A 21,722-nucleotide genomic window follows, 5' to 3' on the forward strand; every position below is an offset into this window, starting at 1 on the left:
TTTTGATTCTCTCTTTTCCATTTATTATGACTACCGGAGTACCGGTATGACAGCTGACTTTGGCCAGCTACCATTCCTTTTTATAATTGCATTGTTACGTCAAATTTTGGCAATTTGGATTTCGTTTGAATCTCTTGCTATATGCTTCTTATCTAGGGTTGCCATACGTCCGGAATTTCCCGGACATGTCCGGAATTTCACTGTTCAAGCTAGCGTCCGGGAGGAATTTCTAAAATATGCCAAATGTCCGGAATTTTGAAGACTTGACGTAGGCTCATAATGTTTTCGTAAATCAACATAAAAACTTTATTTTTGGGACTATTTATGCTTTTACATGATATTTTTCTTCGCGCCGTGCGCGATTTACGATCACATTTATTGATTTTAATATGGCAACTAGGACTACCACCCTCACAAAGACTGTAATAAAATATGAATAAAACAACCTTCATTTACTGGAATAAGTCTAATTGCAATCGGAATTATAGGAGAACGGTTTATTCCTAGATATCGTTAAGGCCGTTTAAATGCTTTATTCAAAGATAGTGGTTCCAAACGGGGGGGGGGTCGTTTACCTCTATTCTGGAGTTTGCGAATATGTTGAACGTAATCAGCTTCCAAAATAGCCCGTGAGTAAGTCCGGGCAAAGGTGCTGACTTCTTTTAATAACACTGGCCAACAAAATGAAAAAACAAATTTTTAGGCAGACCATCTGAGAACCGTTTCTGGGGTTTTTGAGGTTGCTGATTACGAATATCACATTAGTTTTGTCAGATTGGCTCTGTCAGAAGATATTTATACCCCTAAAAAGCCCAAAATTACTGTATTTACCCTTATATTTCACTTGGTAGGAAGAAAATCGTATTTTTTTAAATTTTATACTGCGCAGGTATATCTAATTGACTATGAAGAACCCTCATGTCATTCTCAGTCAATATATCAATATTAACATGACATGATGCGAAATATTTGTTTGTAAAAAAAAGCAGTTAGTCAAGCCTAAAAATAGTACTTTTGCACAACGGAAATACATATTCTCCTGTATCTATTGGTCATTCTACCAAGATAAAAGAGGAGTATAACGCTGTAAAATTTGTCCTTGAAAGGCTTAACTACAATAATCATATGCGTCTCATTTCTTTTGACCGGTAAATGGATAATTTTCCGCTGAGTCAACAAAGTGGGTATACTTAGTAACCCTATCAAAAGAGAAGCTCAAATCTGGTATCTTTTATATTCGAATACCGATGAAAGATTCCAATTTCACATTAGGAAGGAGTTCACTGCATGTAATTTATCCTAACATGTAGTAAATATATCTTTTTAGATGATCACAAAGCACCCAACTACAAACAGTTGGTCGCGAAAATTCGTATCAGTATATCGAAAACTTGAGCACAAACACGAGCATAAATCTTCACTTCCTGTTCAGTCATCTTGATATAATTCCTGATTTATTTGTTGTTTAGTAAGGATAGAGGTTCTACCAAGACATCAGAACAATAAATGAAAGATATCAGGGCATAGATGAGATGAATGACTGAACATATTATGTCATACCATTGCCGGAACCTATCGAGAAACTGCACTGAATAGCTTACAGGCGAAAATCGTACAAAAACAATTGTGATTTAAAATATATCAATAATATTATATTCCAACTGATTATTTCAAATTTACAAAACTGATTTTTACAAAATTTACGTAAAACTGATTGAATTATTGCCACGTTATTTGAATATCTAGGTCTAATACTTATGTACATGGCTAGGGTTTATCTATGTACATGATATCCGTGAAAGTCTGTAACTTTGATAAATCTACTACCCCTAAGTATAGTGCTGTTGCTGTGTTTTGATTTAAAAGAGTCTTCTGTGTGTAAGAATAACAAGTAGATTGAATTTCTAAACTTTATAGTACGACTGAGCGGATTTTATATCTAGTCATTTCCGCGAAAATGGGGGATTTTGGTCAAAATAGCCCCATGGGTTATCTCCACAACAAGAGCCAATTTGAAAAAAACTAAGGTCATATTCGGAATCAGTGTCCTTCAGAACCCCCAAAACCACTCTTACTTTGTCTGCCTAAAAATATGTGTGGACCAGTGTAATCAACTCGTCAAATTTTGATCTGGGTCACGGAACATTTTCAAATTGGAGATGGAGTCCCGACCATAAAAGGTTGGAAACCACTGGATCTGGGGTGTTTATAAAGCGCCGTGGTGCGCACCGGCATAAGGCTGATAAACAGTCTTATCGTAGGACAAGAACATGACTTAACGATGTACAATTACGCTTCCTGTGTTTTCGAACTCATCATCCTCCAGTAGCTCTACCGCTAACTCTGATCATGTGGGCGGAGAGTAGTATCTGTATAGTAATATATGGAACAACCAATATTATTGACAGAATTCATTAAAAAAATTTAACCACCAGACGCATATAGTAACCAGATTCATATAGCAAGCACCCAGCCCCGCTCCTATAGAAGTTGCATCGATTACCCCATAGTGTGGGCTCAAAATCATTGTTTATTTGGGCGGGAAGATGCTGAAAAAAAAGTGCTTTCGGTCCCGGTTACACAACACACAGCCGCATACTCCGGAACCGGATCGTCACCACCTCTGGTCTATGGTGTGACGTCATATCTCATTTTGAAATCCACTAGTGGGCGCTGAAGAGTGTCCGGAATTTGAGTCGCAGAAATATGGTAACCCTATTCTTATCGTACCGTTAACTCTTGTTGATAAGGGGCATACGAAATGCCTTCAAGTTAATAAATTATACTGCAGTGAATATAGTTTTGAAAGCATTATTAGAGATACCTAATAAGCGATGTTTCGTCACGTATATTTCAAATGCAAGAACAACGGAACAGCACTACAACAAATTGCTCAGCATTCCAAGCAATATCCGTTCTTCGGAGATTTTCTGTGTCTTGGGCAAACCAGTTGGTTGCAAGTATCACAGGCAAAACGGGTATACTTTGCACATCTGTAGCATCTTCCTGGTTTGATACCAAACCTGCCAGGTATAAACCCCTATTATCGCCAACTGGAATTTTTCAAAATGCCTTACATTTTTGTCCGAGGTGGCCTATTGTCAAAATTGTCATAAGGTCATAAACAATGTTCCCTCAAATTTCTGACGTGTCAGCGCACACTCACCAACTTACTGCGCAGACCCTTGGACAACAGTGCGTAACGACTAAAAAAAGGTCATCACTTCGGATTTTTTGTGCGCAGAGACCGTGTCAGCACTGGGCATTTGCGCACGTAAGCAGCTTAGAAGGAACATTGGTCATAAACTCTACAATTTCGGTCGGATTGACTTGAATTTAGTACGAATGGACTCGGAATTTATTGAGGAGTATTCACTATTCACAATTCACATACCGAATACTTCATGTATGAACCCCTAGGACAGCTCTTCAAACACACGTATGCAGGACCGTAACTGCCGCACCCCAAACCCCCATAATTGGGTGGGGCGAGCTCGAAGGTGGACCAAAACTATTTCGTGAATTGACATAAATTATAGACTATTTTTTTCCGAAATTTATGAAACTTTAAAAAAAAACTCGCAATGTGCGCGATTTAATGATGTCGGATTTCTTGATTAATGGGTAGCAATCCCTTCCCCCAAGAAAAAATACGCATGAGTTATATCACTTTCCAAAAGGCTCACTCAGCTCTGCCGGAAAATCTGATTGCATGAGCAGAGGCATGATAAAAAATTTACAGCTGTATATATGCAATTCCCGATCATATTGACCGATTCAATCATGAAATATAGAATATTTTCGCGCGTCGCGCGGTTATTCGAAACAAGCTGGTTAACTGAACAGTACAAAAATTTCGCTGTGTGTCTCTGTGAATCTGGCTTTTCAACTCTGACGCTAAACAAAAGAAGCATAGCAATAGACTTCAACCGGAAGATGGCATCATTTGTAGGCCTACATTGACAACTATAATTCCGGAATTCGATAAACTTGTCAAGCAAGATCAAGGACAAAGCTCTCATTAAGTGTGGGTTGAGTGAAAAACAGTGCTTGCATTTTTGTTGATACCGTATTACACTCTCTTGGATAGAAATTAAAAAAAACTACTTTTCGTAAATATAAAGCTTGAGTGCGCGGATATATGGACGAGCTTGAGAAGAGTCCGCGGGCCAAAAAGGTTGAGAACCACTGTGTTAGGCACTAAAGACAACGATCAAGAACTACAACAGCCCTCACAGTAACTGTAACTGGATGTATGATGATATAATGTTAAATGAATACTTAGATATAATGGGGTTACCATATTTTATGGATCAAATTCTGGACATTCTTTAGCGCCCACTAGCGGATTTTACAATGAGGTATGAATACATCATCCGTCATTATGACGTTACACTAGCAAAGCTTCGACTATCGACTCTACAGGAGTAGAGTGGAACATAGGTTTTGAATTTTGCCATCTCTAATGTTAGCTCTGGTTATTGCTTGGGTCTGCAACAGATTTCCTCAAGGGCCGGAGGAAATCGTCTGTATGGTGGACGTTAACTGGTCCGCCGGATGTGTGTTTGACAGCTCTGCTATACTGTTCGGTCCATGTGGTTATCTGTTTGTGTGCTGTAACCAGGTTCGAAACAACATTTGTTCAGCCCCCTTCCGCCCAAAAAAGCACTAATCTGAGGCCCACCATAGGGTAATCGATGCAACTTCTTGCGGGAATACTATATGCATCTGCTTGTAAAAATTTGTGAATGAATTCTGTCAATAATATTGGTTATACTATATATCACTATAAAATACCCCAGTAGTTTGCACATCCGGTGGTTCCCCATCTTTTACGGCCGCGAGTTCATTTCAAATTTGAAAATGTTCAGTGGCCAGCTCAAAAATGATAGACCAGCGGTTCTCAACCTTTTTTGGCACGCGCCCCCCTTGGCGATGGTCATAAAAATCGCGCGCCCCTGACCCCCCTTACATTTATCGTCATGTCAAAAAGAGCACATCATCTAATACAGAGGTGGGCAACCATCTTGCTAATCATGGCCGCGTTTCGATTACTTATGTAGCCTAAGGCCGCATTCCAGGGCATAGCCGCAATGAACGATCTGGACGCAAAATACCTATGGTAAACTGTCCATATCCATTCCCGGTGAACTCCGGAATATTCTACTTTTCACAACGGCCTATTGTACGCACCGAAATCGCGAGTGGCAATGTTGTGAATAGTTGCTGGGAGTGCATATTGTCGCGCGGAGCGCGAAAATTTTTCAGAGCCGCGAATGAATTGTTATTTCTTGAGGATTCCCATTCCTGCTCCAAGTAAGAAGGGCGCTACTGCATTAAAATCGAAAAATGAAGTCTTGTTGAATTGCGCGGAGCGCGAAGAAAATTTCAAGATTAAATAAAATCTCTCGAAAATTCGGGAGTGAATTCGTAATTGCAATTTGCATGTCTACGGCTGCGAACACATACTAATTGAATTAGGCGTCGACGGCCGCACAAATTCACTTCTACGGCCGCATGCTGCCGTACGGGCTGCCCACCCCTGATCTAATAGTATACATGAGGTATATCTTACGCCAATTTTGAATCCGCATTCCAGTTGTTTAGTCTTTTACATTGCTGACAAACTTCCCCAAACTTGTTTGAAAATAACAAAATGCATTGAAAAGGACATCAATTAATTTCGAGGTAGGTTGCACTGAGACTAATCCTGATACTGGTAGTGACTACAGAGAGCACAGCGTCGTTCTGTCCTGTCATGCTAAATTTGATCAGTTTTGGAAATGAATTAAATTGTGTTGATTTATAGCCAAATTGAGGGCGAAACCGGGCAACCTATATTACATCTAAGTCTGTCTTAGGCAGTGCAGTTCGCCAGCTATCAACATCAGCTACCTAGCGCACAGAGATTTAGGCTACTCCCAAAGCTATAAAGTAATGAATGACTTGAACGTATAGGAATTTCTCTAAATCTTCAAGGAATATCAAAAATTTGCTCAAATGAAGTTGAAGTCAGCCTATACTCCGTTGAGCGCGATTGCTGGAGTTTGAGTTTGGCAAGCTTTCTAGAACACTAATTAAGTTTAATCTTCAATAATCGTCTCTTCAGAATGGTTGTGAAACACGTGTTTAGTCCCAATTTATACAGACATTTACAAAATTGACAAAAATTTCTCGCGGCCCCCCTGAGAGCCTCCTGCGCCCCCCAGGTTGAGAACCCCTGTGATAGACTGATTAATAAAAAAGTCGGCTTGCTCAAACTTACTCAATGCCTATTTTGGGAGCTGACGACGTCCAACATCTTTGCGATCCCCTGAATAAAGGCAAACGACCCCCAGGTTTAGAACAACTGTCTTTGACTAAACTAAAGCATCCAAACGGCCTTAACCAACTCTAGAAATATACCGTTATCTTATAATTGGGGTTACAATTATACTTATTTCGGTAGATTATGGGTATTTTTATTTGTTTTTGATTGCATTTTTGCGAGGGCGGTGCGTGGTCCTCATATTGGTGTCAATATACGTTGTATTAAATCGCGCGCAGCGCGAAGAGAAATTTCAAATAGCATAAATCTGCTCAAAAATATTATTATTTATGTTGATTTACGAAGAAAATTTAGCCTATACTTCAAGCCTTCAAAATTTCGGAAATTTGGGCATATTTTATAATTTCCCCCCCGGACGCAGTTTTTACAGTGAAATTCCGGACATGACAGAAAATTCCTGACGTATGGCAACCCCATGATATCAGATATTGGCAAGATGCTCATTTGCACCAGTTTGGGGATCAAGTAATAGGTCATATCGAGTGATCGCACATGTTAACTCGACTCAAGTCAAGTTGAGGAAACAGGGCGGAGTGGATCGACAAATTCTCTGATCCTGCTTCGATCTGGCAAAAAATGAAAACGACCGGCCGGATATATCCAGTCCGGCTCCGGTCCATGCTCCGCCCTACACGGTGCGTTGGTTCCGCGAATTTATAAATATGGCTTGTTTATTTTCGCACTTGCTTGGCGGTTACTTGCGTGTGGTTGGCAGTGTTGGGAGGACTCGAGCCATGACTTGACTCGAGTCTGACTCGAATCACCTTTTTCGAATGACTTGACTTGACTCGAGTCACTTTGCTAAAATGACTTGACTTGACTTGACTCGGAGTATCAGAAATATGGATTGACTCGTGACTCGGAGCAAAATTCACGAGTCAATTTCAAGTCATCAAGTAATCGATGTCGATAAAAATCACTGAATCTTGCATATGTTCGGATTGTTCGCGAAACGCTAGTGTAACCGTGAGAGCGACCAACCATTTAATGATCGTGAGTTTTACTGAGCCTCCATTGTTCCCTCACAAATAAATTGACCGCAAACCAAGTGATAGAAGCTTACAGCTTACGTTGTCGTAAACTAGTACAGTAAAGTAATTAATCTCTGTTTTTACCTTAACGAAACTTCTTGTTTTATTGAAATTGAATTCGAATATAGTTTATATTGTCCTCAACCATTGGCGCAGGCTCGAATTGTATCATATTGATTTGCAAATGGGTAATGTATTGCTTCCTATCAATTCGTATCTATTCTCTATTTTGGCTGGTAACTATAAACTGTGGTTTAGCAGCTCTACGTATATGTGAGCGATACAGCGCCTTCTTACGTGTATATTCAACTCTGTATTCGTTCATCGGTTCAAAATCAATGACCACTCGATCTGTATTTCAGACAGCTAGCAAAATGCAATGGCGTTATCATGCGCCATACTTTGAAAAGGCAACTTGACTTGAATTGTGACTTGACTCGTGACTTGACTTGACTTGACTCGACTTGACTCGAGTCACCTCTAAAAATCGAGTGACTTGACTTGACTCGAGTCACCTTTGAAAATCGATTGACTTGACTTGACTCGAGTCAAAATGTGCAATGACTCGAAATGACTCGTGACTCGAAGGTAGTGACTTGATCCCAACACTGGTGGTTGGTTGGTTGGTTAGTAGTAATTTAGTTACAAAAGTCATGCTTATCAACATGACAACATGTCCAGAGCTGGAAACTGGAAACGGGCCAACGTACATGGACTTTTACCCGCATCCACGCATTCGGCCATTTGCCAGTACATGATTACCGATACATTCAATATTTGATCATTGTAGTTGCCCACACTGATAATATATGACGAATCGATGGACGAAGGTGAATACGAGCAGCTTACCCTCGTTCTGAAGCAGGTACGATGCAATGAGTTGCATCTCGTCACCTGCCGTCTCACCACGACGAAGTTACGTGGATTATCGCGTGGTTGCAAGAATAAAAAAATCCAGGTGCGCCATAACATAACACAAGATTTCGATAAACATGGAAATGGCCAATTCGTTATTTTGTGCTCGAAATTGCACTTCCATCTTTCCCTGCACTAAATGGTAGAATATCATGATAAGTTGGATCCCACGGTGTTGCAATTCAGTTAAATAGGATTATAACTGGTTAACGTTGGAAACGAATGACAAAGTCAAGCAGGGTTGTTGTTGAAACGCAGCCGCCGACTACTTATCAATTTATTCCCAGAAAAGCATTGATATTTTGCTATCTTCGGTACAGTTTCTCCCAATCTCGATACATTATCCGATAATTAGGTTAATCTTCCTTCAGAAGAATTACAGTATTCGCATCTCCCCTTCGATATAAATATTCACTATTAAATGACAATGCAATTCTTTCGGGTATGGATCATATTTTCACTATTTATTTCAACTTATCAAATGATATAGCCATCACTATTCACTGATTACATATACAAAATATGATATTAGAATATGGGTTGGCAATGCATTAAATATTAAAACAAAGATTGCAACATTTTAAGTCTAAAATATTTTGTCATACAGCTGGGTAAACTATTCGTATCAGATCCTGCGATGCGGTCGGGAACGTATTGTGACATTGCGAAGGTTTTGAAAGACACAAAATGCCGGAGTGTACAGTTTGGAGACTGTACCTTGTCCAAGCAAAAACTTGAAGATTTTGGTAAGGGATGCAAGGAAAATCATGTTACAGTAAGTGGAAGAAACTCTCCGTTCTGTACGGGTTCTCTTTTATTAAATAACTATAAGTAAACCACCAACTTTGGTGCTAAATAATGCCCAGAAAATGACCACAATAGCGTTAGCCTATGTGGCTGATAAATATAAAAAACATAGAGCAATGTCATTTCATGTCGACTGATCGTGTATACCACAATACTACACATCCAGCATTCGATAAAGCATCATTGTTAGATTACTACAATATTTCAATACGACTTGTAATTGTTACCAACTTGGATTCCACTTCGTTATAGCCCTACTCAACAAATCAGACTGAAAAACACGAGTAAGCAATCGGTTAATTTTCCGAAAAAGACAACGCCGTGCGCTGTGTCTTCAACAGATACTGATAACCAGAGATTATAAATTCCAGATTAAAGTACACATTGAGCATTATCGTTGCACTTCGTTTTTTAATGAGAGAGAATGAATACTAGGAGAAATTGTAACTCAGCGCAAAATCTCTATCGCAATTGGACCCATATGCAGCATGAATTACGGCGACTTGGCTTCAACACTAAGACTCTTGTACGACCATTACAGCTGGATATATTTAGCATCAAAGACGAATTCATGGGTGAAGAAGGGTACCAAGTACTCGCCCACATTGCGAAGCTCTCGAAATGCAAGGATTTGCATCTAATGAAATGCTGCCTCACGCAAAGAAAGTTGCAAGCGTTATTGAGCGGTTGTCGCAATCACCGTACCCAGGTGCGTTTTGCTGTAAAATTCCTCACAATCCGGAAGCTAAGTAATCAATCAACAATCAATTGGCGGTTTTAATTCTCAATCTCCGCTTTATCCCCTCAATGCCTGTGCTCGAATCACCTGGTATGCAACTTTACATTGCCGTAATTCATCTTAATAACGCTTGGTGATATGCCGCTGATACGCCCGTGGTTCCAAAATATGTCTGCGCCTCATTTCATTCAATTGGAAATTAAAACTGGAATTATTACATTACTGCAACCCTTGTTCAAATTCGACCGAATATTTTCCCACAGTATACTACTATTAACAAACATATCATCACTTTCGATTAATTAGATATGTCGTTAAGAAAAGAGAAAATTCAATATTCGAGACATCCTCGATCATATGCTAATTTTGCCCATTATTGTGATAGCCCCAAATAATGGACGTTTTGTCATTTGTCACTAATACATAACCATTATATGACGGTGACGAGAGGTTGGAGGTTTCTCTAGGCTGCTAGGCTCTATGCTCTAGATCAGGTGTCCGCAACCCCAGCACGCGTGCCATTTGTGTCACGCGATATGATTTTTCTTGGCACACCAAATGATTTGACGAACACGACATATTGTAACCATGTTCTTTGCAAAACATGTCACATAAGTTTTCAAAATGGAAAAAGCAAAAATTATTTGATAAATTAACATGATAAAGAGTATTTTGTGGTAGATTTTAGATATCCTGAACATTTTTGCGTGCTTAGAGCGATTTACAGTGACCTAAATACCTATTTTGCGAATACCACAAAACTATATATACGGCAACCTAATATCGTATGAAACCATCTGGATGTTTTAGTCCAGGAGCGGGGCCTACGATATTCGTAGGCCCTGCTAGGAGTAGGCTATGTAGGCCCCGCTGGGAGTGTGCAAGGGGTGTTCAAAATTGACTTTTTCTCTGAATCGTACTGGCAACTCGATAACATTGTTAGGTTACCTAATTTAAGACTACACAACAAATTTGGTTCAATTCCAGCCTGTAGCCGCGTTGCTACAGAAGAGGAAAGTTTATATTTATTATATAATAATAAATAACAAAAAATTTGAAACTATACGTCAAACCCGTGGAATTGTTTGGTTGTCTATAGAAATGATGTTCACCAAGTTGGGTTCAATTCCAACCAGTGGAAGCGGAGTTATTGGCGTCGAAAAATTTGGTTTATGATTAAAATAGTATTTACGGTGACCAATTCTTTAGTTATTTATTATAGTGGTGACCGCCGTAAATACTATTTTATTCAAATCCAAATTTTTCGACGGCAATAACTTCGCTTGCACTTGTTGGAATTGAACCAAATTTGGTTAACATCGTTTCTATAGACAACCTAACACTTCCATGAGGTGAAAAGAAAAATTTTTTGTTATTTATTTTTATATAAGAAATAGAAACTTTCTTATGTAGCAATGCGGCTACTGGCTGTAATTGAACCAAATTTGGTGTGTAGGTTAAAATTAGGTTACCTAGCAATTTTGCCAAGTAGCCAGTACGATTTGAGAAAAAAAAGTCATTTTTGAACACTCCTAGTGTGCACTGTGAAGCCTTTGGCACCGCGGATATTTTATATGAATCAGAATTTTGGCGCTGGGCTTTTTCACGCTAGGAAAGAAAGGAAAGGAATAGAAGTAGTTTATTTTTGTTCTTGATGTTTTTTGCGGCATATACATCGACTCATGATATACATACACACGATCTGCGCATATGCATATCATGAGTGCATGATGTGCATATGCCGCAGGACAAGGAAGTGCAGACATAGGCTTTCGAAGTCATGCACCACACCTCCATGCTATGTCAGTAAAGCATGAACGCCAAGCAGGGAAGTCATGGATACCAGCGTTACTAATCAGGTCTTTGGTCCGACCCGGCCGGGGATCGAACCCACGACCTACCGATCAACATGCCGGACGCTTCACCATTACGCTATCTCGTCAGTAAAGTCGGTGATGGGAGACACACGTTTTCGCAACATGCGACTCCGTGCGCTGTGTGCGTGGTCAAAATGATTTGCGGCGATTAAACATTGAAATGTAATAACCGCCGCATGCTGGCCAAAACGTTCGACATTGATATGTCCACTGTCCAGGCGCCGAAATGACCGGCGCAAATAGTTCAGCTCCCGCAGCTAGAACCACACGCCTCAAATGATACCCATTAGAGAAAAATAATGACTCCCCTGTCGAAATGCGAATTTGGAATTGTGTTGGTCTCACAATGGGCTATATTGTTTTAGTTTGGTCTGATACGTGTAAGCGGTTCCAATATATGTGGACTGGAGCGACGACAATAACTATTGCCGCTACACCGCGATCTTTGGAGCTTTGCAGACAAATCTAGTGTCTGACCAACTTACTTGTGACATCAACCGACTTGCATGATACAGGGGTTGGCACGTTTTTATAATCAGGCCATCTCATCATAGCATCTTCGATGGGCCTGTCACTCACTGGCTATGGTACCGAACACAGTAGACTTGGGAACGATCAACGCAACCGCAGAAAATCGATCATTACGCGAATAAGCATGATGCACATATTGCACATATTACATAGGCCTACATTAGGCGGTAGGTCTAGTGCGGTAGCGACCAATACCGTAGGAATCACTGACGTAACCGATGCCTTTGCCAGCTGCAGATAGGTGGTTGGTGTGATTCCTTGCTTAAAATGCTGAATATGACAAATTCAATATAGACTACACACAAAAAAATCTGGTAGATTTACAAAGTAATTTTTGTAAATTTTACAACAAATTACCGGTCGCAGCCAATAGCAGCGTGTAGGTTGTCATTTTACATTTTGATATGTAATATTAAATTCATTTAGCTGCTGAGTGAAGTTACCAGAATTTCTTCGTAAGGTTACTGACAGTTACTCGCTACGGCATTTTACCAAGCTAATGGCAAAATTGATTAGCTTCCAAGTCCCAGCAGCCAATGTATGCGTGGAAGTGCATGTCACTGCGATGTCATTGTCGTTGCGATTTGACCTGATTCAACCTCGTTCGCGAGACAGGGTTAGGTCACACGAAACTGGTTGACCCTAGTGCCAATTTCGGTATAGTGCATAGTTGGGTGCAAGAAACAGCTGACAATGTGGTTACACCATAGTGTCCTATATGGTGTCGACACAAGCAAATCGCACGGTTCAATGAAATTGTATCACGTCACAGTTTCCATTTGGCTACAGGCAATTTGACGGTGATTTTTGACCGACTTGCCGAGCATCAGATTTGATAAAACGGGTATCAATCGAAAGCTGCCGCCGTACTGATTACGAAAATATAAATTTTATTCCGCTCGCGGCCCTGGAACCCCCACAATCAGCCTCTAATTTTTCATTGTTATGGAGATTGGCATTGGGACGCAACAATGCTGTCTGGCGAAACGACAGACGCAACAATACTGTCTGGCTTCCTTTTTCTCGAGCACCTGTCTCGTTTCGCTAGACAGCATTGTTGCGTCCCAATGCCAATCTCCATAACAATGAAAAATTAGAGGCTGATTGTGGGGGTTCCAGGGCCGCGAGCGGAATAAAATTTATATTTTCGTAATCAGTACGGCGGCAGCTTTCGATTGATACCCGTTTTATCAAATTAGATGCTCGGCAAGTCGGTCAAAAATCACCGTCAAATTGCCTGTAGCCAAATGGAAACTGTGACGTGATACAATTTCATTGAACCGTGCGATTTGCTTGTGTCGACACCATATAGGACACTATGGTTACACCATAAGACATTACACTATAAGGCTATGGCTACACGGTCGGTCTCGGCGGTTAGATTTGTTGTCACAGATAGGGCTGATGAGTTACAAAAATCAGTTTAGGATATATCATCATTTCCTGAAACTAGAAATATCAGCACAGCAGGCTCAGTTGACTATTTCTTAATGGCGGACACGGCGACCGATAATAAGTTACCTTAGGTTACGCGTTGCAGGAAACAACCAACGTGCAACTGTGACATCACAAGCAGCGTCCGGTTAGGTAAGTAAGTAGGGAACCACACATGGAGTAATAAATATCAATATATACGAAATTAGATGCGAAAGAACGGGACTATACGGGTTGAAAGATGTTTCTGCATGAAACACCAACCTAGATCGAACATTATTACGTGGACGTAAATATTATTGGTGGCATATGTGAGCGGATGAATATGACTTATTTTAAAGTCGCCTGCGTGTCGAGCCGACTGGTCGGTCATTAATATTGGCTTTGACCATGCAAAGGCTGACTGTGCGAAGCTTGTGACCTGTGATTGAAGAAAGTAGAGACTTTTGTTGAAGATTCCCAGGACTGATGAATGGGATGCGCATCGCAAAAGGTACAGTACTGTATAGTATTAGTTACCGTGAATATATACGACTGTGCACACCACCTGGATGACTTTGGTTTCATGATTTAAATATTTCAGTCGGCCCATTCTCTGTTCTATTTTGGGATATTAGTCGACTTGTGTAATGACCTGCGACACCACATACTCTGCCGCTGAGTAGTTGAAACTGTTAGCTTGTTATTGTTACATTTATCGGGTCATAGCTTAGATGTGTTTTCATCCACTGCTCGAATATGTTTGGCTCACATGCCGCATCAAATGAGGCACCTTTTCTTTCTATACATTGATCATTTAAGTCATGAATCTCTGCCATATCATGTCAAATGAGGAGTCGTCAACTCACAATGTACCAGTATCGGTACTTCAAAACTTGTTCTATTTTGTTAGCCTATTTGTCTTAGTATAGGGTTACCATATTTTTGTGAAGCAAATTCCGGACACTCTTTAGCGCCCACTAGCGGATTTAAAAATGAGGTATTACACATTGAGTGTCAATATGACGTCACACGAGCAAAGCATTGCCAAACGACTGTATACAGGAATGGAGTGGGACACATAGGTCATGAATTTGGCCCTCTGAAATGTGAGCTCTGGTGATTGCTACTTGCTATGGTGTGCAATAGATTTCTCCACTGGCCGGATGAAATCGTCTGGCGGGCCGTGTTTGACCCGTCTGGATTGTGTTTGACAGCCCTGCTATCTACTGTTAGGTCGGTGCGGCTATCTGATTGTGTGTTTTTATTTTAATCAGGTCCGAAACAACATTTTTCCGCCCCCGTCCGCCCAAAAAAAAGAGCACTGATCTCTAACCCAGCATAGGGTAATCGATGTAACTTTTTGGACAATTACTATATGCATTTGACTGTGTAATTTTATGAATGAATTCTTCAATAATATTGATTCTCCCATTAGGCTACCATAAAATGCACCAGCAGGTTGCATATCCGGTGATTTCCAACCTTTAATAGTCGCGACCTCATTTCAAACTTTAAAATGTTCCATGTCCCAGCTAAAAACTTGATAAGCTGATTGCTAAAAAATTTTAACTTGCCCAAACTTACTCCCGGCCTAGGACGGTGATTACGTCCAACATCATCGCGATCCCCAGATAAAGGTAAACGACCCCAAGATTTGGAACCACTATCTGTGACTAAAGCATCTAATCGGCGTTGACCAACTCTAGTACTACACCGTTTGCTTATAATTGCGATTACCATTGGACTTATTTCAGTAAATGATGGTAATTTATATTTATTTTGATTGCATTTTTTGGCGAAAGTGGTGCCTGGTGCCCACACTAATATCAATATACGTGTCATTACCTCGCCCGCAGCGCGAAGAATAATTTTGAATATCATAAATCTGCTTGAAAAAATATTGTTTATGTTGATTTACGAAAAACTTTTCAGCCTACTTCAACCCTTCAAAATTCCGGACATTTAGGCATATTTTAGAAATTCCTCCCGGACGCAGATTTTTCAGCGAAATTCCGGACATGTCCGGGAAATTCCGGACGTATGGCAACCCTATCTTAGTAGTTATTGTAATGTCATGTCTAGGTTAGCAACTTAGCTTAGTATAGCGACTTACGCATGAATTATTTTTAGTGGAACTGCAAGATACTACTCACACAGAAGGAATGAAGACGAGAAAAAGAAATAATTGGAAGTTTATCCGGCGGTGGAATTAATTCACCTTTTCTTGGGACCACTCGTGCTATATTTGCATGCCTCCTAAACAAGAATTAGACCTCCAGCAGCAATACTTTTTCATCGTGAATCATGAATGAATATACAGTTGTCCCAATGTCGTCTTAAGAGCGTGGGGGAACTTTTGCGGTATTTTGGCATCGCATTGCTTTGGATAGGTATGGATGTAGGCTACGTGAATTTAGAAGCTGGCATGTAATCTGATTTACAAGGACAGCATGTAGGGTTATAGGTAGGTAGGTAGGTAGGTAGGTAAGGCGGTAATGTACAGAAGAGAATGTAGATTGAATATAGCAGAGGTGACTGTAACATTACAGTCCGGCGTGTAAAGTTAGATTACCGGACGGGTGTAAATTTACATTGAGAGATGGTAATGTTAGATTACTGCGAAGTGGCTGGCAACCCTGCTTCCAGACATTTCGAGGTAAATTTTTTTTCAGTGTAGTTGGCACGCCAGTTGGTAATATTTTACAATTTTTCGATATTTTGGCACGCTGCATACGAAAGGTTGCCAGCCCCTGCTCTAGGTCATCTTATCCGCGCAAGCGGTGTCTTATAAAAGACTAGAAGTATGCCTTGCTACGAGTCGGCAGCTAAGGAATAAAAACTGGAGAAAATTGTCCTGGTGTAAATGACCATAGTAGTCGACGAACATCATGAAAACCACAAACAACAGTAACACCATAATCATTAGATAATTCCGTCATTTCAGCTGCCAAAACTCACTATCATAGACGAATCGATGCAGGAAGATGCATATGAAGAGCTAATTAACGTCGCGAAGCTGTCCCGTTGTAGTGAACTGGAGTTTCAACAATCCTCTCTCAGCAGCAGCAAATTGCGTGGATTATTGCGTGGATGCCGCAATCAAAAATTACTGGTGCGATGACGATGATTCGAAATATTTTAAAAGCTATGTCGTTGATTAAGTTCGCATTCATCCTCCGTTGAGGGCATTGCGGTCAGCCAGAGGTCTTGCCAAATCGAAAGTTCCGTCGTATCATTGGCTGTAGTCACTCTAGTCAGGGCTGAAACAGTGCATCCGTACATTCGTATTGCCCCCCCCCCCCCCATTTAGTGGTCGACCAGACTTGGCCTTCAGACTTGACCCAGACCCTTGTTATATGGCTGATCGATTACCAAAATTAATTGATATGAGATCGCACGAAGATAATATACAAGTTTAAGAAGTCTACCAAAACGTAGTGGTACGTTCTGTCGCAGCAACATCAGTGGATTGTGATTCGAGTCCGACCGAGGCCGCTGTATTGTTTAATCAAACCATTTCTGATACAGGACTTGGGAATTATACGAAACAATACCTTCATAATACTATTATTAACGAAATGCTTTTAGACTGATTTTCATCAGTGGTGAACCACGAAATGTATAGGTTAGTAGTTTTCAACCGGGGTCCAAAACCAAACCTCCAAATTTGCAAAAAAAAATTAGGAAAAAACTAATTTGCATTTTTTTTATTTAGAGAAATCCAGAGGCAGTTTTGCTTCAGGACTCTGAACTCACATAAACAGAATGGCCGTTTGAGATGAAATATTATACTGTGCAAACTCTTAATCGCCCACTTGCGGGCAATGGCCAACTGATACAAATATATTGCTGTTTAGAGATTTTTGTCGGAGTTTTCGATAAAAATTGTTCGCAAAAATCTATTTTCTCCTGTGATATACATAACCGCAATTCCAAAATAACTCCAAAATGAACTGCTCGATAGAAATGACTGGACTTGACGTTATGATCTGTTTACTAATTTTTGTGGCATATATTATCATATACGCAAAGGTGTCGTCTGAAGAGTTGCCGTAATTATTACCTTCGCCAACACTTGTATTTGTGAAAATGAATTTTCGGCACTCCTTCATATTCAACCGATGCAGTGCATTTTCAAGGCACGACAGTAAATGCAGCTATAGAATTCGCTACATCCTGGATTGGATGAAAGATATTTTCCAATGGCCGAATAACAAGCAGTAAATTAAACATATTCACGCGATGTGTCAATAGTCTGCGATAGTTGAGTTAGAAGAGCATCGTTATTTGTTTTTCGACTATTTCGCCGTGCAAGCTGGCGAATTCTTTGCTGCAGATGTGTGACCTTCTTACAGACTATTACATCGACACGCGTATTCATGTATTATGCTCATTTTATTTGTCGCTGGTAGCACATAGTTTTGCGTTGTAGCCAATATAGATCGCAGATTTTGTCATAAATATTACCCAGAGTTTCCCTCGTGAGAAACAATGGCTCACTGATTATTGGATTTTCTTTCCAAACCTGTTTGACTCTTTATCAATCCAAAGGAAGATGCAACTAAACTTTGGACTGCAGTATTCCTATAGTTCAGTAAGGTTTCTCTTCTCTAAAATCTTTCAGTAGCATGCGACCAGTGGTCAGTTTAACGATAGGCGGAGGATAATCATTTAGCAAAGATATCAATCGAACTATATCTAATTCAGTAACTGTATTTAAATATGAATTCCTGTTTATTTCAGCTTGACGTTCTAAAGATTAGTGAGCCAGATTCTACCGCTACTTACGACGATGTATCAGCCATCTGCGACTTGATGAGATATGCTGTTAGAAAATTACGTATTGACTGGGAATTCGACGCTGAAGGGATTCGGAGACTGAACGACATGCTTCAGCTTAAGGATTCAAAGGTTTGATTAGGGTTACGTATTGACTGGGAATTCGACGCTGAAGGGATTCGGAGACTGAACGACATGCTTCAGCTTAAGGATTCAAAGGTTTGATAAATCCGCATTCACCTGAAGTCCATGATTATGTCGAGCAGTAGTTTTGTGCGGAATTCAGGGGTTACTGATTATTTTCGAACTTTTTGCTGGGAATATCGCGCTATTCCTGTGGTAAAAATGAAATTGACTCGCCTGTACACCACGGCTATGTGAGCATAGCCTCTTGCTTTATATCATTGTTAATTATACCAGATGCTGCCACGAATTATACTCAGAACTATTAGTAAAATCTTGTGTGGCTTTACACACTATCCAAACAGACCAACAATACCGGATATGAGGTGAGCACGCCCTCCCGATTCGAAACTTTACAATGAATCTGTTAGAAATCTACCAAAAAATTGATATAGAATAGAACATTTCCATCCACCACTGCCACTAAGAGTAACATTACATTTGGCCATTGACCAGGCGTGCGACAGATAAGGGGAGAAAATTGATTGAAATGTCAACTAGCATTGTGATATTTATATTGTTTGTTTCCACTGTGTATTAGGGTTACCATACGTCCTCTTTTAAGAGGATTTGTTATTTTATTTGACTTTTTAGAAAGTGTCCTCGGGGAACGCCTAAATGTCCTCTTTTTTTAGAATTTGCCCTCTTTTTTGAGAATTTTGGTTGAATTACGAGTAAATTGGACTAGAAAATAGGAAAGCAACCGAGTAATAAGTCGAAAAAAATTTACCATTCTCTCATGCTTTAACTGCAGTATTATAAGTGTGGAAATTTTCAGATTTCCAAAATATCGTGACGCTAATATATATAGGTACTGACCGGGCTTATTTACTACGAGCTTCGCTGTCAATCATTAAAGGGTCACGTAGCGAAAATCATCACCAATATTTTTTTCTTGATTCATCAACAAAATATCGTGTTTTTGTATTTTGTTTTGGTATTTCCACTCGTCTGCTTGTATTGACTTTCACTTTGTCTATTGTCGCCCATCCGAGCATCGAGTCTAAACAACATTACACGTGAACTCTATTACGTCATTATGCTGATCATATCTTTAGCAGGGCAAACCGATCAGTTAAATTAATTGCAACCACGGCCTGCTGTCACCCTCACAGATACTTTCCGACTTGATAACTCAGATGATTTTCCATGTCGGATCGATTATTCGCTCATTTCTCAACGGTTGCGTGGGCTAGGTGCTGAATATCATCATTAGTATCGAAGATTTTATGTAAACAATTGGTGACTGTTTCACACCCTATTTAGGGTCCACTTGCAACGTAATAATTCTATTTATTACACGAGCTTTCGGAGCTCCGCTATTTCTTCAGGTGTTTAACAACGTGTAATAAATATAATTATTACATTGCAAGTGGACGCTAAATAGGGTGTGAAAGCATCCAGGATCCTAATATTATCCATATTCTATATCCTCTGCTATCGGTTCAAAGCAGTATTTTTATATTAAGCTATCTTGAACAATATTTCAACAAAGCATCTTATGAATGCGGTGTTGAAACAATTCCCATTTAATCATCGCCCCGCATATTTGTCTGAACAGTTCAGCGACGGAAATAAATTTTCAGTACTAGCCCGTAAACCATAGGGACGGGCAACTTCCCCAGTCGGTGAGCTGGATATAGGAAAGGAAAGGACGTAGTTTATTTCTGTCCTTGATGTTTTTTTGCGGCATATACACCGACTCACATACACATACACACGATCTGCGCATATGCATACCAGGGTTGTAATGACTCGAGTCATGACTCGACTCGAGTCATGACTCGACTCGAGTCAGACTCGAGTCACGATTTTTTTGTGACTCGACTTGACTCGAGTCATTTTCTTGAAATTGGAAAATGACTCGACTCGACTCGAGTCAATATTTGGATTGACTCGACTTGTACTCGAGTCATTACGCATGACTCGACTCAAGTCATTGACTCGGCTTATTTTATATGACTTGAAGGTGAAGAAATTTGGGAATTACAACGCATGTGACGAATTCTGTCGACATCGCTATTTGTCACCACTGCTTTCGTTGCACTCGTCTGATATCAGATATGCCGCCGTAAAAACAAAAGACAATGGTACATAGTAGCAAAGAGCAATGCATTGTACAAAATAATCCCGTGGTGAAGAGGTAATAGTACTCAAGACTTTTCAATTATACAAGCAAACAATCGAAGCGAAGTCCAATTAGAGCCAATGAAATGACTCAGATGGTCAAGTAGCCTACTTGGAAGAGACTGATAAGCTCATGTGTAGATTTGAAGGCGATGATTCTTTGTATTTTTGGGCGACTAGAATGGATGAGTATCTAATGCTCTTCAGTGTGGTTCAAAATTGCTTTTCAATTCCTGCATCTAATGCACCAGTGGAACGTGTATCCAGTGGATGTGGATTATTCTAAGGTCATGCCGCCTCAACATATATGAGAATCTCCTTTCCACTTTAGTATTTTTCAAGTATAACTCATTGATTTGATCTGCTGTCTGTATAAACACACAATACCCCAGGGTTGTAATGACTCGAGTCATGACTCGACTCGAGTCAGACTCGAGTCACGATTTTTTTGTGACTCGACTTGACTCGAGTCATTTTCTTGAAATGGGAAAATGACTCGACTCGACTCGAGTCAATATTTGGATTGACTCGACTTGTACTCGAGTCATTACGCATGACTCGACCCAAGTCAATGACTCGGCATATTTTATATGACTTGAAGATGAATAAATTTGCGAATCGTAATGGCCAGTTCAACACATCTGACGAATTCTGCCGACATTGCTATTTGTCACCACTGCTTTCGTTGCACTCGTCTGATATCAGATATGCCGCCGCAAAAACAGCGGACAATGATCCGGTAGTGTCCTATATCGTGTCGACTCAAGCAAATCTCACGGCTCAGTGGAATTGATTCACGTCACAATTTCCATTTGGCTACAGGCAATTTGACGGTCATTTTTGACCGACTTGCCGTGCATTAAATTTGGTAAAACGGGTATCAATCACAAGCTGACTCTGCACCGATTACGAAAATATAAATTTTATTCCGCTCGTGGCCCTGGAACCCCCGCAATCAGCCTCGAATTTTTCATTGTTGTGGAGATTGG

At 40.2% G+C, this 21,722-nt stretch overlaps 3 protein-coding genes across 3 annotated transcripts in view; all 3 read left to right on the forward strand.

Annotated features, from left to right (window-relative positions):
- The window catches only part of LOC145436573 (uncharacterized), a 185,231-nt gene that overhangs the window by 98,773 nt on the left and 64,736 nt on the right, over positions 1-21,722 (forward strand). The window lies entirely within an intron of this gene.
- The window catches only part of LOC145436576 (uncharacterized), an 80,717-nt gene that overhangs the window by 12,862 nt on the left and 46,133 nt on the right, over positions 1-21,722 (forward strand). The window lies entirely within an intron of this gene.
- LOC145435366 (uncharacterized) lies at positions 8,180-18,561 on the forward strand. The gene is made up of 5 exons (XM_080312644.1): positions 8,180-8,224; positions 8,882-9,049; positions 9,623-9,790; positions 16,589-16,756; positions 18,388-18,561. The coding sequence occupies exons 1-5, from the start codon at positions 8,180-8,182 to the stop codon at positions 18,559-18,561; spliced, it is 723 nt and encodes a 240-aa protein (XP_080168770.1).

The sequence above is a fragment of the Botryllus schlosseri genome, chromosome 3 (assembly GCF_051294905.1).
Source record: "Botryllus schlosseri isolate E-star chromosome 3, Bs_hap1, whole genome shotgun sequence".
In the NCBI taxonomy this organism is placed as follows: Eukaryota; Metazoa; Chordata; class Ascidiacea; order Stolidobranchia; family Styelidae; genus Botryllus; species Botryllus schlosseri.

Bases quoted from the DNA above. Each gene is read 5' to 3' on its own strand.
- LOC145435366 (XM_080312644.1), top strand. From the start codon at position 8,180: ATGGACGAAGGTGAATACGAGCAGCTTACCCTCGTTCTGAAGCAG. The intron at 9,050-9,622 runs GTAAGTGGAAGA...CGACCATTACAG, and splicing joins GCAAGGAAAATCATGTTACA to CTGGATATATTTAGCATCAA. The intron at 9,791-16,588 runs GTGCGTTTTGCT...CCGTCATTTCAG, and splicing joins GTCGCAATCACCGTACCCAG to CTGCCAAAACTCACTATCAT.